Source organism: Ochotona curzoniae, unplaced genomic scaffold (assembly GCF_017591425.1).
Source record: "Ochotona curzoniae isolate NIBS_2020 unplaced genomic scaffold, NIBS_Ocur_1.0 contig_605, whole genome shotgun sequence".
Taxonomy (NCBI): Eukaryota; Metazoa; Chordata; class Mammalia; order Lagomorpha; family Ochotonidae; genus Ochotona; species Ochotona curzoniae.
Window position 1 is genome coordinate 3095342 of NW_024466491.1, and position 19200 is coordinate 3114541.

Sequence of the window (19200 nt, forward strand, 5' to 3'; positions counted from 1 at the left end):
CGTGTGTCTGCCGTCTGTAAATGCCTGGACCAGCGGGGAGGGGCCCTTGGCTTTGGAACACCCTCCGTCCTGTTCCCCAGCCTCCCGTGGCCCTGCACGCGCACCCGTCCAGAGCATGCGCCGTGGGGCTAGAGATGGCCACGCTGACGCCAGGTCCCCACCGTGCGCGCCGGCGCCACTGCCTGGCATTTGGGTCTAACCGGAAGCCGGCAGGCAGTGGGGGGACCCCGGGGTGGGGGGTGTCAAACGAGGAGTAGGGCGCCTCTGGCTCAGCTCCGGTGCAGATTGCCAAGTGGTCGTGGGAGAGGCTTTGCTCTCTGCGCGCGTCCTTCGGCCTCTCCGCGGAGGAAGGGCAGCCGCTTCTTGCTGTGTCCCGTGGTGCGTCACGGGCCGCCCCCATCATCAATCAGCCCGCACGGTCGGGTCAGCATTATTCAGGGAGGTCAGCATTATTCAACCTTCTTCTGGAAGGTGCAGCCAGGAGAAGATGCCACCTCATGCCGGCAGCTCTCCTCCCTGCTCGTGACCCCCCTCGGGACCGCCCCTTCTCCAGGGAGCCCCGGGTTTGTCCCATGGAGAGATCGGGGTGTCCCTGGCGTTAGGGGGGGGGTGTTCCTGCTACCACTGGGATCCTCAGGGACAGAGCCGGGAGATGGACATGCATGCGTGCTGTGGACGCCTGCCCGTTCCCGTCCGTCTGAGTATCCAGAACCGAGCTGGTGTCCGAGCAGGATGCAAGTCCCGCAAACAGCCAGCTCCTAATCCTTAGAAAACTTTTAAAAATACAGCTTTGGGATGACACACGTTCCAGATTCGAAAAACAAACATTGCATCAACAGGCAACCGGCCTGTCCCCACCACCAGGGAAGGGAGTTAGCAGACAAGGCAAGGAGGGTGTGGATGCCAGGACCCCCTCCCTGAGCGTGGGGCTGGGTGACTGGAGCTGTGACGAGTGGGGACGGGGGTTGGACATACTCCGGGACCCACGAGCGGGTGCATGAATGGGTGGGCAAACCGTTGGACAAGCGGGTGCCTGGACGGGTGGGCAAGTGCGCGGGTGGATTAGCGGGTAGGTCGATGGGTCGCACGGGGCGTGGGCGCCCTCCAGTGGTCCATCTGCAGATCGCCGCTTGTCCAGCCGAGGCCTGCAGAGGCCGGTCCTTCCTCCGCCTGGCCAGCAGGAGCGCACCGCTTCCCCGCCCCAGGTCCTCCTCCTCAATGAGGGGGTCTGTGTTTTGCGTGTATCTTTTCTCATCATGTTCTCTGATGTGGTGGCCCCACCGTCTAGGTGGCCCTTTGCTGTCCTGGGTGGCTTTGGTAGCCCGCCTTGGGCCTGGACGTGAAAGAAAACAGCGATCCGGCTGGTGCAATTTCCAAGTGAGGCGCCCCCCCTCCCCTCCTTGCCCGTCCAATCCCGACGTGGTGGGCCTCGCTGGGGTCTGGGTCCTGCTGTTGTCTGCCTCCCCAACCCAGACGTTGCAGCTCCCCTGGCTGGGTTTAAGCAGGGGCTCCCCTTTCTTGGCATGCCAGAGTTGATGCAATGTTTGTTCTCAGCTGACCTGATCTTTTTTCCTTATCAAAAATAAATAAATAAATAAAACTATTTATTGGCCCTGGCATGATGGCTTAGTGGCTGAATCCTCACCTTGCAAGTGCCAGGATCCCATATGGGCTCTGGTTTGTATCCTAGCTGCTCCATTTCCCATCCAGCTCCCTGCCTGTGGCCTAGGAAAGCAGTGGAGGACGGCTCAAAGCCTTGGGACCCTGTACCCGTGTGGGAGACCTGGAAGAGGCTCCTGGCTCCTGGCTTTGGATTGGCTCAGCTCCGGCCATTGCGGCCACTTGGGGAGTGAAGCAGCGGATGGAAGATCTTTGTCTGTTTCTCCTTTTCTCTCTAAATGTGACTTTCCAATGAAAAAAAAAATCTTAAAAATGTAAAGTTTATCTATTTTAAAAAAAGATGTACTTTTGGTATTGGAAAGGCAGATTTCCAGAGAGAAGGTGAGACAGAGACCTGGCATTCACTGGTTCACTCCCCGGGAACCAGGAGCTCTGAGCCTCCTCGGGGTCTCCCGTGCAGGTGCAGGGTCCCAAGGCCCTGGGCCGTCCTCCGCTGCAGCCCCCCGCCCCGCCGTCTGTTCATGTGCTCTCTGCGTGTTACCAGGGCTGGGCGCCGTTCCGCACCCCCAGCCCAGCTCCTTGGAGCAGCGCGGCAGGGGTGCCTCTCAGAGGCAGAGGCCCACGCCTCAGCATCTTAAGGCTTCCAGTGTGGTTGTAGAGATTGCTGCTGGGGAGCTGAGCTTGCAGTGGGCAGACATTGGAGGTCAGGGTGCTGGCCCGAGCTGGAGGGGAGTGGGGGGTGGGCTGCTCGCAGGTACTGGAAGGGTAGCTGAGAATCCACATGCGCGCAGGGGCCTGCCGGGCCAAGCTGCCGCCTGCAGCGCCGACCTCCTGCTTCTGACAGCTGCCCCGCCAACACAGCCTGGGATGTGGCGGCTCTCTCTCTCTCTCTCTCTCTTGCTTTCGGTTACTCTCCTTTCAGATAAGCAAGGAGAGTGTTCGGCCACCTTGGGTAACAGCTTTCCCGTGTTTCTTACAGGTAGCGAGACGCCGCCAGCAGCAGGAGCCTCCGCCGGGCTCCGGGGCAGCCCTCCTCCAGCAGCAGGAGCCTCCGTCGGGCTCCGGGGCAGCCCTCCTCCAGCAGCAGGAGCCTCCGTCGGGCTCCGGGGCAGCCCTCCTCCAGCAGCAGCCTCTGCTCTCCGGGACGTGGCCAGGGCTTCGCAGTAAGTACAACGGGCCCCGATCAGAGAGGGCGCTGACCTCAGGGTCGGGTTGTCCTTAGCCAGGGAGGCCTGGGCTGCTGTGTTGGCTGCATGTGCGTGCCAGCGACCGGTAACTCCCTCGTGGGTTAAGCCGTACACTGCCCTGCCCGTGGACACCTCTCCTAGGCTCCCCTCCACTCCCGTGCAGGAAGTAGGGAGACCTGTGTTGGGGCGAGGTGCAGCAGCGGGGCGGGGGGAACCTCTGAGGATGGGGGGCTGCCGGGGACACGCTGTTTCTAGTCAGTGACCGGGACAGGGAGGAGTTGTGTGTGTTGTTCCCTCCAGCTTGGGTGCACCTGCTGGGTGCGGGGTGCTTGTGTGTGTGTGTGTGTGTGTGTGTGTGTGTGTGCGTGTGTGTGTGTGGGCAGGGCAACTTGTAGAGGTGGTGCACCCCAGAGCTCCGGCCTGCTATTGGCCTCTAGGAGATGCCCTGGACAGACATGCCGTTCACTAGCCCCGTGGCCACCTGCCACGCCACAGACAGCTCAGTGGGAGGCTGCGAGGAATGCTCCTGAGAGAGGAAGAAGTGACGTCACTTCTGGCTTCCTTGCCAGTGGCGGCCTGGGGCAGGACTGCGAGTGACCCGTGGGGCGGGCACACTCACCCTCCCAGAGTCCGGAGCTGCTGGCCTCAGGGCACCGCCAGCTCTGTGGCAGAGGGAGGAAGGTGCCTGCCCGTGGCCACAGAGTTCCGTGGGCAGGAATGGGGGTGGGGGTCCTGGAAGCGCAGGCGGGAGCCTCTACAAAGCCTTGCTGGGTGTGCTGGGGTCCCCGGCAGGTGTGTGTGTGTGTGTGTGTGTGTGTGTGTGTGTGTGTGTGTGTTCGAATTATTGGCCCACCCGATCACCGGGCTGTCTGGCCTTGTTTCTTTGTTGAAAAGATCAGATTCAGAGGCAGGAAGGTGTGCCATCCACTAACGCGCTCTCCGAATGTGTGCCACGGCCAGGGCTGCGCCTAACGGCCCGGAGCCTGGGGCCGCATCCAGGTCTCCCAGGGAGTGCCTCCAAGGCAGGGGAGTGGAGGATCCGGGGAGCCTGCCCAGCCATTGCGCCACCTGCCTGCTGTCCCCCGTGGGCGGGCTAAGTGCACCTGCTCGCCAGGCGCAGGCGCACACCTGCCTGGGAGGTGTGTGGAGTTCCCTGGTCTATGAAGGCCACGTTGGGGACTTCTGCCCAGGGTTCATGGCTGCTGGCACAGGAGGGCCCCGGGCTCTGCCCTCGCCTGTTACCTGCTGGCCTTGGGCAGTGGGCAGGCGTGTGCCAGAGGCCAGCTATTCATGGCTCCTCCCAGTGTAGGCGGCCAGGTGGAGTGGGAGGCCCCGGCCTCAGAGCCCGAGGGTCAGAGCTGGGTAGCGGGCGAAGCTTTCTCTTGGGACTCCCAGGGAGGGGTGGGTGGGGCCTGGGGCTTGTCACTCACCTGTGGGACAGGCCACAGCACATTCCTGGCTGTCTGAGATCTACGTTCATGCAGCTGGATGACACAGCAGCCCAGAGCGAGCCCTGAGCTGGGAGCAGGGAAGTGTGGGGGTCTCCCTAGGTCCAGGAGGCCATGGGTGGCAGTGAGCACAGGTCCCGGCTATGGCCTGGGTGACGGTGCTGGGTAGTGGTCTGGCTGACCCTGGGAACTGAGGGCTTGGTCAGGGCTCTGGCAGTGGTGGCTTCCTGGGAGAAGAGGGGGTATTTGGGACCACCCTTCTGTGAGATGATCACCTGTCCCAGATTCCAGAAACTGGTCAGTCCCCCACGGGTGTAGTCACCCACTGTCCTTGGCACACGCAGCCTCTATGGGTGCCCCAGGCCTGGGCCTTGTACGTGGGTTCTGGCCATGAGCTTCTGTGCTTCCTGGGGGCTCCTCCTATACCATCAGCTCAGCTGTCCCAGCACCTGCCCCGGGTGCCCCAGTGGGAGGTGGGGTGCTTAAGGGTGGACAGGTGGACAGAGGGCCGAAGAACCAAAGTGGCATGTCTCTAGGTGCCTTGTCGCTGGAGAAGGGGGCCCTGCTGGAGGGGGGCCCGGCTGGAGGAGGGGGGCCCGGCTGGAGGAGAAGTAGGTGCCCCAGGTGGAAGAGGGGGGCCTGGGTAGAGGAGGGATGACCCTACTGGAGAAGCCGGCCTGCCCTGATTCCTGGGTAGTGCTGCCCTCTGGTGCCCGCAGCGGCGAGTGTTTGTTGACTGTGGGATGGGGCAATGAGACAGAGTGCCTCCTGCAGGCTGGCCTAGGAAGGGGCCGCTGGTGCCCGATGGTGCCAGTCGCGTGAAGTTGTAGGGGGACCATGATCCCCGACTTCCTGCCGTGGCTTGTCCAGCCCTGGACGCCGCTGCTGACAGGAGTGGACCGGGATGGCCAGTCACAGACTGTTGCCCGGGGTCCGGGCTCTACTCCCTGCAGGTAGACCAATACCTGAGCCCCCACCCGCTGCAGGCCAGAGACACGGGACCGGCTCGAGGCTGCTGCCAGCGACCGTCCCCAGGCGAGGAAAGCTTGTATTTCTGAGGTCCCTGCTGGCTTCTGCCGGTGTCGCCGGCTCTGGGAAGTAGGCCACCTCTGTTTTTGATTTAGCTCCAGCCGCCCCGGCCTGCAGGTGCGCGGAGGGGCGGAGACTGTGGGTGGCCACCCTCGTTCTCAGGCGCTCTCCTGTCTGTCCCCTGTAGGCGTCGTGGTCCCCGCTCGCCGCCGCCATGGGGTCCGAGGACCACGGGGCGCAGAACCCCAGCTGTAAGATCATGACTTTCCGCCCCACCATGGAGGAGTTCAAAGACTTCAACAAATACGTGGCTTACATCGAGTCGCAGGGCGCCCACCGGGCGGGCCTGGCCAAGGTGGGTGCCCCTCCGTTTTCGGGGTGTCTTTGTTACCTGCTCAGCTCAGGAGGTTCCTTGGATGCTGGGGGCATTTCGTATCATGGAGGGGACAGATGTGGGGGTGCAGGGAGGGGCACGGGTAAGCGTCACGCGTGAGCGAGCCAGGAGGCAGGAGAATGGTGAGCAGTCGTGTGGGTGCACCCCTCCTCCCGCCACGCAGTGACCCCAGCAGGTGCAAGGAGCATCTGCCCAGCTCCGGGCACCTCCATCTGTTTCCCATGGGCCCTCCTGTCCCTGTGTGAGCCTTGGGGATCCCTCAGCTGTCCCCCTCAGCTGCTCCCCTCCACCTAGGCCGGTGTGTGTGTGTGTCCATGGCTGGAGTGGGAGGGCTTTCCTGGTGACATCTGTATTTGATTACTCACCCCCAAAGACCTTCAGGGCCTGATGGAGCTACAGTGGGGGATGGGCTACGGGCATCCATGCCAGGGTGCTGGGCAGTGGTCAGCTGTCCTGGTCAGCTCCCCGCCCGTGTGCTCTGGGGGGTCCCCAAGGGGCTGGGCTGGGAGCAGCCGCAGAGGGGCTTGGTGTGGGCTCGGGCTTGGGGGCTTCCGCTGCCGGCGGAGTCCCTGCAGCCGGAACAGGGGGTGGAGCTCCATCCCACCTGGTGGCGGGCTTGTCGACTTGAAGGCCAGCCCGTTTCTGCCTGCTGGCTTCGGTCAGGGGCTCGGCGGGAAGGGCCAGCTGCGGGCCCCGGGTGTGCATCGGGGATGTCCGGGTCTCTTCTTTTTAGGTGTATTTATTTTTATTGGAAAGGCAAATTTACAGAGAGACAGAGAGGAAGATTTTTCCCTCTGCTGGTTTTCTCCTCAAGCAGCTGCAATGGCCAGAGCTGAGCCAATCTAAAGCCAGGAGCCGGGAGCTTCTTCCAGGTCTCCCATGTGGGTGCAGGGTCCCAAGGCTTTGGGCCGTCCTCCACTGCTTTCCCAGGCCACAGGCAGGGAGCTGGATGGGAAATGGAGCAGATGGGACACAAACCAGTGCCCATATGGACGCTGGCACTTCAAGGTGGAGATTAGCCAGTTGAGCCATCACGCTGCCCCCTGCCCCTCCCCACGCCTCAGGTCTCATTCTGGAGGGGTTTTTGGTAGTCCGGGCCAGGGGCCTCCTCTCGGATCCCAGTGGGGGGAGATGAGGCTGCCCCCTGCCCTAAGGGCTTCCCCACAGGCCTCGGCTCACACCTTCTTCCTGCTGGGCCTGTTGCCTCGCACAGGTCGCACAGGTCGAGCGAGGACAACGCATCCCACGCATGGCCCCAGATGGCACGCTCGGAGGGGCGGGCACGCCTGGCGTCTCCAGCTGTGCCCCCTGTAGTCGCCCGCACAGGACTGCCGTGGGCCTGCCTGGTCCGGTCAGCCGAGGCCTCTGGGGGGTGTGGAGCTGGTCCGTGTTTGTGGAAATGTCTAGAAGCAGGAGATCCAGGCGCTGGGCACATGAGGGCCGTGGTGGCAGCAGTCAGCCCTTGGCTATGAGGCCTATGCCAGCTACGGGCACCCAGACAGATGCCCGCTGCGTGGGAGGACACAGCAGCAGCTGGAAGGAGCCGCTTCAGCCCTCAGTACTGGGGGAACCAGGGTTGTTCTGGGGGGTGGTCCTGCTTGCCCCCACTCCGTGCCAGGGGCTCCCCCTGTGCCGACAGCCACAGATGTCCCCAGACACAGCCTAGTGACCCCAGCTGAGAGCTGCTCACACAGGGCATTGGTTCTGGTCAGTGGCCGGTGGACAGGCCAAGCCGACTGTGGACGTGACTGGTGGCTGGACCAGGGCTGTGTGCAGCGCCCCGTGCAGCCACTGGAGGGCACGGACGCACACAGCGTCTGCTGTGGGAAGCAGGTGCCTGGGCCAAGGCCAGCGTGCTGGGGTGGACCTGGGCTCCTTGCTCCGGCAGACCCTGGGGACAGCAGGGCTGCTGGCTCACGGACTCACGTGGGAGACCCCCGAAGGAGCTCTCGGCTGCTGGCGTCCGTCGGGCCCAGCCCAGGCTGCTTGTAGGTGGGTGGGAGTGAGGCGGCGGGTGGGCCTGGGCAGTGTGTCCGGTCAGCCTTGGCCGGGGGCCGCGGGCACCGCCAACTCCCCCGCCTGTGCCCCACAGATCATCCCCCCTAAGGAATGGAAGCCGCGCCAGACGTACGATGACATTGACGACGTGGTGATCCCGGCCCCCATCCAGCAGGTGGTCACGGGCCAGTCGGGGCTCTTCACGCAGTACAACATCCAGAAGAAGGCCATGACCGTGGGCGAGTACCGGCGCCTGGCCAACAGCGAGAAGTACGTGGCCTTGGCCTGCCTGGGGTGCCTCCCTGCGCTGCCCCCGTCTCCTCCCTGCAGCCAGGAGGGGCTGCCCGGGGCCGGGCACGGGTGCCCCGAGCAGAGCCCTGACCCGGCCGCCGGTGTGGCTGTCCCCAGGTACTGCACCCCGCGGCACCAGGACTTCGACGACCTAGAGCGAAAGTACTGGAAGAATCTCACCTTCGTGTCGCCCATCTACGGGGCCGACATCAGCGGCTCGCTGTACGACGAGGTGGGAGCCCAGCGCTTGATGTCTGGGGTGCCGGGGGGCGGTTGTGGGGAGGGTAGGCCCGGGGGTGGCAGTCGTGCGGAGGGAGGGCAGCGGGAACTGAGTTGGGCTCCAGATCGCCGAGACTTTGAGCAGAGGGAGAAGGCGTGGTGGCATTTGTCCTGACGGGCCGGCTGGTTCGTCGCCCGACCCTTCATCCCCACCCCACGCGTGTGCTGTCCTGCGTCCCCCCGACCCCTGTGGGTGTTTGCCCTGTCCCCACCCTGGGGCACCCTGGCTGTGAGCGCAGCGCCGGCCTTGTCTGGCTGCTCTGATGGGCCTGCTGCCCGACGCAGCTTCCAGCAGGCACTGCCCCCGTACAGGATGCCCCGTGTGGCTTGGAAGGGCTTCCATCAGATGTGTCCCTGTGAGTGCCGGCTCTCAGGCCCCGGCCTGCTGGTTTATAAACCGACCTTGGGAAGTGAGGGCCTGGCCCCTGGGTGGGGGGACGTCTGTCGCCCACGTGCTGCCCACCACAGGTGGCACGGCCGCATGCAGGTGCCCACAGCGGGGGCCCCAAGCGAGCATCCCGTGCAAGGTCCCGTGCTGGCCTCCAGAGCCTCGCCTCGCCGGCCCCGGGGCGCCGGTGCCATGGTGCCATGGTGGCATGGTCGCCTGGTGGCCTGGTGGCCTCGGGCCTGACCGCCCGTCCGCCCGCCACCCCGCAGGACGTGTCGCAGTGGAACATCGGGAACCTACACACCATCCTGGACATGGTGGAGCGCGAGTGCGGCACCATCATCGAGGGCGTCAACACGCCCTACCTCTACTTCGGCATGTGGAAGACCACGTTCGCCTGGCACACGGAGGACATGGACCTGTACAGCATCAACTACCTGCACTTCGGGGAGCCCAAATCCTGGTCAGCGCGCGGGGCGGGGCCGGGGAGGGGCGGGGCCCGAGACGGGGCGGGGCCTGACAGGAGGGGTGGCCTGAGGCCGGGGCGGGGCCTGACAGGAGGGGTGGGGCCCGAGGCTGGGGCGGGGCTGGGCCAAAGGGGGTGTGGCCGGAGGCCGGGGCGGGGCCTGAGGCCGGGGCATGGCCAGACAGGAGGGCGGGGCCGGTCAGGAGGGGCGTGGCCTGAGGCTGGGGCGGGGCTGGACCAAAGGGGGTGTGGCCGGAGGCATGCGGGGCTGGACGCGAGTGGGCGGGGCCTGAGGCCAGAGTGGGCGGGGACGGACTGGAGGGAGCCAGACTTAGACTGGGCGGGGCTGGATGTGAGTGGGCGGGGCTGAATGGTGAGGTGGGTGGGGCCCAGCTGCTTCTCCCAGTAGGTGGGGGAGGGACAGGGATCTTCCAGCAGAACACTTCCGTGTGCCTGGAGCTTGTGGCTGGCACCCCAGGGTCCCCGCGAGCTGGGATGGCGCAGGGCGTCCCAGGGCCTCACAGCTGGTCCTCCTGGAGCTGTGGCTGGCACCCCAGGGTCCCCGCGAGCTGGGATGGGGCAGGGCGTCCCAGGGCCTCACAGCTGGTCCTCCTGACTGTGGCTGCACCCCGGGTCCCCCGGCTGTCCTGGAGCTGTGGCTGGCACCCCAGGGTCCCCGCGAGCTGGGATGGCGCAGGGCGTCCCAGGGCCTCACGGCTGGTCCTCCTGGAGCTGTGGCTGGCACCCCAGGGTCCCCGCGAGCTGGGATGGGGCAGGACACTCTCCAGGCCTCATGGCTGGTCCTTGACAGGGAGCTGTGCTGTGTGTTGTCTTCCAGTGGCCTGTTGGCCTGCATGCATGCTGTGGCTGTCACATACTGGCCATCCCACCCAGCCTGGCGGCAGCACCAGGAACCCCACAACGCTGCTTCCCGCCCCGCTCCGTGTGAGCTGCTGACTCCTGAGCGGCCCCCGCCTCTCCCGCTGTCCTGGCTGGCCGGCCGTACTGTTGGCCCCCTGACTTCTTATGCACTGTGGCCTGGGCTCTGCTGGTCATCTCCCATGGGGTGGCGTTCCAGTTCCAGTGCCACAGTCACACATACGCGTGGGAACGTGTGCACGTGTGTGTGTGTGTGTTGGGGACCCCAGTGTAGACCCCAGTATGGACTGCGGTGTGGACGTGTTACTCTGGCCTTGCAGTGTGGAGGGAGGGGCCAGGCTCCTGTCCTGCCCCCCAAGCGCCACTAGGTGGCGCTCTTGCCCTTCCGCTCGGCCTGGCCATTCCCCAGGTCCTTCCAGCCCGCTGGAGATGTGGCTGTGGGCACCCCGGGCTGGCGAGGGCAGGAGAGCTGTGAGTCGGCCTGCAGGAGCAGGGGGCACCACACGTCCTTGTCCCCCAAAATCGCTGTTTCAAACAAAACAAAACCCGTGAAAAGCCAGGAGGAAGGAAGCCAGCCGCGGCCGGCCCTAGCGGGCAGGCTGGCCTCACGGGCCTTGGGTGAGGAGACTCGTCTAGGGGACACAGGCCTGAGGTGGGCAGTGCTGGGCAAGGCCAGGCCACTGCAGGGGGTTGGGTGGGGGATCTTAGCGAGGACCCAGTGCCACCTGCTCGCTCCGTGGGGTCAGGGTGGGGGTGGGGCCTCCGGCTGGCAGGGCTGCGTGCAGCAGGGTGGCGGCCTCCAAGTGGGGTCAGGTGTCTGATAAGACACGGGGTGTCCCAGCACTCCTCCCCCTGCGCCCCGCACAGGCAGCACCCAGGGAAACATGGCCCGGGGTGAGGGTGGCTGGGAGTGCAGGAAGGGGCCTTCTCCAGGTGAAGCCCCCACAGAGGGCGGGGGCGCAGGGGTCTGGGCTGGGACAGCCGTGTGCGTGAACGCTGGTCTGCACCGCGGCCTTGACCTCTGCCCGCTGTGCACTCCACCGGGAGGGCTGAGCCCCACAGGCTGGTCTGACGCCCCCATACCCGTGTCCACGAAGCCCTGAGCACCCACGGGAGGTCCCTGGACGTGTCAGGCAGGGTCGGAGGCAGCAGTATCCTCCATCTTGGCAGCGTGTGTGTGTGTGTGTGTGTGTACAAATATATGTATCTAAATACAAGATTTATTTATTTGAAAGGCACAAGTGACAGAGAAAGATTTTCCACTTTTGGTTCACTCCCCAAGTGTTCATGAGGGCCTGGGCTAACCAGCCAGAGCCAGGAGCCAGGAGCCTCCTCCAGGTCTCCCACACAGGTGCCCAAGGCTCTGGGCTGTCCTCCACTGCTTTCCCAGGCCACAGGCAGGGAGCTGGATGGGAAGTGGAGCAGTCAGGACACGAACCAGCGCCCCTATGGGATGCTGGCTCTTGGCGGGGGAGGATTAGCCAGTTGAGCCCTCCCCTTCCCCCCGACTTCCTCTTGACGTCAGCTGTGCTTGTGAGTGAGACTGGCAGCTTCTCCTCTGGCTGTCGGGGATACCCTTGTGCACTTAGGCCTCAGCGCCGGGCTCCTGATGTGGGGCAGAAGGAGAAGCTGACCGGCTGTGGAGGGCTGCTTGCACTGCACCTGGATGGAGGGGTGTGATAGGCTGTCCTGGGGTGCAGGGGGCTGCTCCCCGATTGCGTGCAGGCCTGCCGAGGCATCCCCCCTCTGGCCTTGCAGGTGGAGTGGTTGCTTGCCCCGGCTGGCCACGGAGCCAGCTGCCTGAGGGCCTCGGGGCAGCCCACGGGGCAGTGCCTCCCTGCTGGCAGCACCTGGAGGCCCGGGGCACAGCACACAGGACTCCAGAGGAAGTCTGCTTTGGGCCCTGGAGCGTGTGGGAGGTCCTGGGCCGGGGGGGGGGTCCACAGGGACCCCTCCACGCCCCGTGGCCAAGCCCAGCTCCTCAGGCATAGGTCGCTGTGGCGTCAGAGCTGGGCTGCAAGGAGGTGACGTGGGCTGGGAGTGAGAGGGGCCAAGCCTGGCCCCCCCGAGGGTTAGTGGCCCCCGCACGCTGGGCTGTCACTGGGGGCGGCAGGGGGCCGAGCCTTCCTCCTCCCCCTGCTCAGCCCAACCCGTGGCCAGGCACATGCAGGCATGTCATCTCCCTTCCCCGCCCCCGGAGGATGTGGTGGTCCCCCAGAGCCCTTGCTGACCTAGCCAGGCTGGGGGACTGGCCAGGCGCTCCACTGAAGGTCCCCTAGGCTGGGTGGCCACACCGCAAAAGGGAGTGCTCCCCACAGGCCTTGCTCCCACGAGGCGAGGGGGCGCCGTGTCGGGGTCCCCCACCACGTGAAAAAAATTTTTTTTTGTAACAAAATACTTTAATTACCAGAAAAACATGGTAATGAACAGAACAGACTGGTGCCCGCCTCCCACGCTGCACGGATGGGAACATTCCGGCGAGTGTCTGCCAGCGGGGCCGCGGGCTGCTCGGCTCCCCTTCCCTGGGGTGGGGCGGTGGGAGCTTCCTGCCACGCAACCCAGAGCACTGTGGGACCCTAACAGCTGGCAGGGTCCCTGCTCCGGGATCCCAGGGTTGGAATCCCCCGGTGGGACTCTCTCTTTAGGCTCACCTGCCACAGGTAGTTTACCTCCATACAGCGAACCTGAAGCGTCCATGGCAGCTGGGCCAGGTCGGGAGCCCAGGTTCCAGGCCACACAATTCCCATGGGCTGGACTTGAACCATCACCGACTGCCTCCCAGGGGGTGTATGTTAGCAGAGAAGTGGGAGTTAAGAGCTGAGCCGGGATTTGAACCCAGGCACTCAGCCACAGGGTGCGCTGCCTTCATGCCCCCGCCTCGCCCCGGCTTGGCTCGGCTTGGAGTCTAGGAGCCCACGGGAGAGGTCCCTCTGGGTCAGGTGCAGCTATAGGATGGGCCGAGGGCCAGGGTGCCCCCACCACGTGTTCAGCCCCAGCAGGTCCCCTGGTGGGCGAGGTCTGTTGTCGCCGGCAGGCAGGCAGGCGGTGGCTTGTCACGCTGCCCTGCAGTGCCAGTCCTTCAGTGAGCATTCCTTACAAGGACAGAGTGCAGTAAATGGTGCCCGGGTGTCGAGTCCCGCCAGCACCCCCGCGTGGCCGGCCCGGGCTCTGCAGTCCTTGTTCCTCCGTGGCAAGGCAGTGTGGAGCAGCCCACGTGGACTGCCCTTCCAGCTCCTGTGCCATGGCAGTGTCCCTTGGCTACTACTGGACGTGGCCTCTTTGTCGCAGCCGCCACAGCGTGGGCTTGTGGTTGCAGAGCTTGGAAGGCGTGGGACCTGGGCTGACCACCAAGCCTGCCTGCCCAACCCCTGCCTGCAGGTGCCCTTGGGGCGGGGCGGCACCTGGTTGGTGAAAGCTGGCAGGGACTTGAAGGAGTGGGAGAGCAAAGCCCCTTTTGCCCTGGCCTCCCAGCAGCTTCAGTGGGGCTCTTGTGGGGGTGGGAGGTCCGGGTGCCTCCTCCCACGCGTGGCTTGCAGGGTCATTCTTGTGCTGCCGTCAGGAGGAGTGGGGTGCAGGGGGAGGCTAGGAAATGTCCTCTGGTGGGGACCAAGCAGCAAAAAAGCAGGAGCCTGGTGGGGGGCTTCTGGACCTCGAAGGAGATGGGGCAGCCCTGTATGTGAGCCGGGGGCTTTCATTACATCCCCCACGCACAGTACCGGGCCTGGGAGCCCGCAAGGTGGGGTTGGGGGAAGCCCCTGGCAGTGCAGGATGGGGCCAGAGTCCCCACCCGGGGTGCGCTGTCCACGCAGGAGGCGCAGGGTGCCCAGCTCGAGGCAGACAGAGCAAGCGGCGTTCTGGGGAAGTCCGCCTGTGGCCGGGGCTGGGTGTCGCTCTGGGAGGGAGCGTGCAGCCGCTCCTCCCGGGGCGTGCGGGGGAGCCAGGGCTGCTGGCTGGTGGAGCAGATGGGCTTTTGTGCGAAGCAGGAGCTCGCTGGCTGCGGAGCGTGGGAGCACTCATCGCAGGCATCCTCCCTGCATCCGTCTGTTGGCTTGTCCCTTGGTCCCCCCCATGCCATGCAGGCGCTGTGAATCAGGGCTAGGGCCGCCCCAGCCCCGCAGGCCACTCCGTTTTCCTGTGTGAGCGGAGGCTGTGGGGGAGGGAGGCGAAGTGGGAGGGGGCTGGGAACAGGAGAGGCTGTTAATCTTGGCTCCCCCACCTCCGATTCCATCCAGCAGGGGTGAGGTGGGGAGAGGGCAGGCCCTGGCTCACGGTGCTAATGGCCCTTGCTTAGCAGCTTCCCTGCTGGGGTCGGGCTGCCTTCGGCAGAGCCTGCTTAACCCACACTGTGTGAACATGACACGACCCTGCCGATGCCAGAGCTGGGGCACGGCCTCCGGGAGGGGTAGACATCCAAACAGAACTGGAACTCCCAGGCTGGGGCTGCGTTCCTGGCCCCCCCACCCCAATCCCCAGGGGCTCCTCTGCCAGCAGGTCCTGGCTGGGTTTTCGCTCGGTCACCAGTGGCCCTGGTCCCTGTCCTGGCCTGGTCCCTCCACCCCCACGCCCTTCTCCGGGCAGGGCAGCCTGGGGAGACCCCAGCACAGGTGCCCACGGCGCTGGAGGCGGCCTGGGATAGAAGCAGTGAGCTAGGGGGCTGCAGGAGCTGACGCCATCAAAGGGGCTGCCAGTGGTTAAGGGCCTGGCTTTCACTGCCTTGCCCAGCCTTGCCCTGCCCTCCCCTGTCCTGCCCTGCCCTGCCCTGCTGCCGGGCAACCACAGGAACACCCTCAACTAGCGGGCACCTGTGAGGCTGTGACCTTGGTCTTGTCGCCTGCAGTGACCCCGGGGCTGGGGTCAGGCCCTTGCCCTTTGGCTTTGTACAGGGCATACCAGGAGCCCGCCCCTCACTGGAGAGCAGCAGGCAGGGAAGGGCAGTGGCCGTGCCTGGCTGTGTGAGCCATCTCCGAGTCAGCAGAGGCTGAGGGCGGGCAGGGGGCCCTCAAGCAGCCACCATGCCCAGAACGCTGCCCACCACCCCCATGCCAGGCCTCCTCCTGTCCTTTCACAGTGCTGGTTGGCACCCCTCCCCCTTCCTGCGCCCGCACGCTCCCAGGACTGCTGGCCCGGTGTGTGCGGCCGTGCAAATGGCGTTCTTAGCAGTCGCAGCACGGCTGGTGGGGGATGGCGATCCAGCGCCCGTTGTCCCATGAAATGATGCGTTTCAGATAACGCGCGTTCCCGGGAACAAACCTCAGCGGAGCCCGACTGATCTCCGAGCACGGTGCCTGTGTCGCGGCGTTCAGCCCTCCCGCACAGATACAACTAGGGTGTCCCCGGAGGAGCGGGGCACGTCCCTGCTCGGTGCCAGCCGGAGGCTGCTGCTCTCGGGACAGCTGTGCAAGCGGGCTGAGTCCTGGTCATGGTAGAAACTGGGGCCCCACGTCCCCCTGTTTGCCCAGTGGCCTCTGGGTGTGCCAGGTGGGTCCATGTGCCTGGAGTCCCGCCAGGGTCAGTCATGTCCAGGTCCAGGCAGCCTGGGTGTGGCCTCTGCTCTCCGGGAAGGAACCCCCTCAGGTGTGACCCGTGCCTCTGGCACAGGCTGGCTCTGCTCTCAGAAGGCCTCCCTGGGTGGGTGCTGTGCCCTGAGCTGGAGGGCGGGCAGGCTGCAGAGAGGGCACCTGTGACCTGGGTCCTTAGGGTGCTGGGGCTCGGCCTTGGAGGCAGAGGAGCCAGCTCCCTGGTCCTGAGTGAGTGGCCTGTAGCTTCCTGTGACCTGAGTCCTTAGGGTGCTGGGGCTCGGCCCTGGGGGCAGGGGAGCCAGCTCCCTGGTCCTGAGTGAGTGGCCTGTAGCCTCGCACTCCCACTTGGCCCCACGGAGCACAGCACGCAGGGGCACGCATACCGAGGCCTGCGGCAGTCTGGCCTCCACACCACGCCGTCCCCAGGGCCGCAGAGGGGTGACTGGCTCTGGGTTGCTCTTGGCATGCGTCGGCCCGGCCTGCTTGTTTGAGTGACCTGGCGGGACAGACATTGTAAAGTGACCTTTCTCCCTGCCTGCCTGCGGCGGGCTGAGCTGGTGCTTCCGAAGGGCTCCGGGCAGCCCCAGGCCCCGCAGCAGCCCCGAATCTCCGGAGCAGGAAGCCGTGTGGGTCTGTGGGTGCTGAGGGCATGGCACCTCTCTCCTTGTTGCAAGACCCCCCTACAGGCTCTGAGTCCCTAGCGGGAGACCACTGCCATGGTGGAGAGCAGGCGGTGTGGGGTCTTAGATCCCTGACCGACAGGACCACTAGGGGGCGAGTGAAGTTGGGGGTACAGGGTTCCCTGTGTCCCTGACCACAACACCCACTCCACCTGTCTTCCCATCCCCATGGCCATCGGCTGGCCGGTGCCTCGCGTGTGGCAACCCTGAGCCGCTGCTCCCCGAGCAGGTCCTGCCCCCGGCCGGCCACGCTCATGTCCCTCTCGCCGACACACTTGTCTGGATCTTAACCCACGGGCACTGGCTTACTTATCCCCCATTGTTCTCGGTAATAATTCTGAACCATTAGAGGGGAAAATTATATTCCGAAATGCTGTTTCACACTTTATTTGTTTGATGATTTAGAGCGATAGAAAATAGCACATTTGCTAGCTTTTATAGTCTGATAATTACTCACATCCATCAAGCCATTCCAGGGGAATAAACAAAACACCAAGAAAATTACACTATTAATAGCATCCTGCGTGGCGGCCGGGGAGACCTCCCCCGCCCCCCACCCCTCCCCGACCATGGCGGCCGCCCCTCCTCAGGGGCACCACCCTCCAAGCTGGTCTCCCCACTCGTGTCTTCTCCCTGACCTGGCCGTGTTGCCCAGTCTTGTCTGCATGGCCGCCTTGGGTCGTGGCGCGTGCGGGCAGAGCCATGCCTCGCTCTGCCCGCTCTGCTGCAGGCTTTGCGGAAGTGCCCGAAGCGTGGGAACCAGGAGACAGTTTAGGGCAGCTGCGGGGCTGATGGCTGAGGGGTGAGACCACGTGGGCTGCCCGTGTGTCCCTGCACCTGCGTTGGCTTCTCGAGGCACTGTGCCACTCCAACCACTGACTTAGCAAAATGCCAGGGGAGCGAGCCTCGTACCGACTGCCCTCTCCCTGGCTCTGGCCACCCTATGACCTGCCTTGCTGGAAGCTTCCTCATTGCCCTGCCTGCCCGTCCATCTCCCAGCACCCAGAGGACACCAGGTCGCTGGCCTTCCCTTCCCAGGACCCAGCCGGTTCCCCACCACTGGCCTGCGAGGGCAGCCAGTTGCCACCCCAGGCTCAGGACAGTGCCAACGTGGTGCCTAAGGCAAGACCACAGAGGTTGGGGCCACCCTGGACTCAGGAGGCTGCCATGTGGGTGAGGGCAGTTCAGCTGGGGTGCTGCCCATCGTCCCACTCCATTGTGGGTGCAAATGCCCAACAAGTGCCAGCCACCTGGGGTCGGGAGCGGCAATGCAAATTGATCTCGTAGTAAAGTGACTATAAACAGGAACCCGCTCTTTATGGCTCCAGAAGGGGCTCATGGGAGCCAGACGCCTCCAGCCTGCTTAGCGAGCACACATTTCAATGTCAGCAGCCACTGTACCCCTCTGCCCCAAACCACAGCCACAGGTCAGAAGCACCCCAGTCGGGTACTGGACACTAGCTTTTCATGCTTGCTTGGAGTCCCCCTAGGCCGTGCTCTGGGGACCCTTCTCCTATGAGAGAGGGGCCATCATACCTGCTGCCCACTGGCCCAGGAAGGTTGTCCAGCTGGCTGCATCCTCTCCCGCCCATCACGGCTTTCCATGACACCTGCTGACTGCGGTCCCCCAACAGCTCCAGCTCCATGTGGACAGGGAGCAGCTGTCAGGCCTAAGGCAGCCGTGGCTTAGACTGAGGAACCTTGCTCAAAGAATGCTGGGTAGGCCACCTCGGGTGGGCCGCCTCGGGTGGGCTGGGCAGTGCAGTGTGGCCCTCGCCCGTCACCACCGGGCTCTCGGGGTGGCGGGAGGCACAGAGCCCACAAGCCTGGCAGTCCATCCCCCACCCCTCCCGCCAAGGGCCTCACGCTCCCTTACGGGGCCGCTGTCGCACACGCTCAGCCGGAATCCCGCAGTCTGTACGCTCCGATAGTGGGGGAAGCGGCGTTCCAATGTATTAAACTTTTAACATCCACCAGATTCAATTAATCTTATCTTTACAACTCCCAATTACAGGCGGTAATTAAGTGAAAGCAGCATTGTAGCTTGGGACATGGCATCCACCACCGTAGCCTTGGAGTCCTAATGCAGCCGCCCCCCCACCGAGGCCCCCCACCTCCCTGGGGTCTTTCCGAAGACAGGGCTGACCAGGAAGGGGGGGTCGCTAATCCTGCCACACTGCTGGGGTTGGGATAAGCTGTTATCAGTGGGCTGTGAATGATAAAAGGCTGTTGGGAAGACCTCAGCTTTGTCCATATGGGGCCGGTTCTCTGGCAACGAGGGGTTGAAGATGCTTTGGGTCGCCTCTGTCGGGGGCTGGCGCTGGGAGCGAGCCCAGAAATTAATTATTTGTGTCTGGTAAGATTACGGAAGACCACATGCTCGCCTCAGCCTCTCTCTCTCTCCCCCACCCGCTGTTAGTAAAAACAAAAAAAAAAAAAAAAAAAAGAAAGAAAGAAAGAAAAAAAACCAGGTCCCTGATTGGAGTGGCTGGTTCCTTCTGGTAGTTTCCAAGGCCCCGGGTCCCGTGCCGTGAGGGCTGGCAGGAGAGACTGTGGTGCTGGGTTCGTACTGTGGCTGCTGGGCCTGGACCAGTCCTTGGGGCGGGGCTGTCCTGGGCACCACAGGGTACGTGCGTCAGTGTCCCCAGGTACCACCTGCCAGGAGTGTCACCTGGCGGGCAGGGGAGTGAGAAGTTCCCAGCCCAGGGATCTGGGGGCCCCAGCCAGCAGGTTTTCTGCTGTCACCGTGAGGGCACGGGGGGCATCGTCACTGCTGGCACCAAGTCGGCGGCCTTAACTTGTTCCTCTGTCCGCTGGCACCCCTGCCCTCCACAATCCCCTCCTGCTGCCCTGCCCACGGCCAGTTACAATTCAGCTTTGATCCAGCCAGGTCTCCCTGAGGCTGTGGCGGCCACACCAGCCCACGTCTCATGCGCCTCCCTTCTCTCATAGGTACGCCATCCCTCCGGAACACGGCAAGCGCCTGGAGCGGCTGGCCATTGGTAAGTGTCTGTGCCCACGA

The 19200-nt window shown here is 64.5% G+C and overlaps 1 protein-coding gene across 2 annotated transcripts in view; it reads left to right on the forward strand.

The window, feature by feature from the left end:
• Nucleotides 1-2700: 2700 nt before the first annotated feature.
• Nucleotides 2701-19200, forward strand: part of KDM4B (lysine demethylase 4B) — a 45679-nt gene continuing 29179 nt past the window's right edge. The window contains exons 1-6 of one of the 2 annotated variants that reach the window (XM_040990665.1): nt 2701-2783; nt 5472-5639; nt 7771-7946; nt 8085-8199; nt 8904-9097; nt 19131-19180. In XM_040990665.1, coding sequence (XP_040846599.1) covers nt 5499-5639; nt 7771-7946; nt 8085-8199; nt 8904-9097; nt 19131-19180 — 676 coding nt within the window. In that variant the 5' untranslated portion in view covers nt 2701-2783; nt 5472-5498. Of the gene's footprint in view, nt 2784-5471; nt 5640-7770; nt 7947-8084; nt 8200-8903; nt 9098-9938; nt 10608-19130; nt 19181-19200 lie in introns of those variants that run through there. The other variant, XM_040990666.1, reaches the window with a different exon arrangement.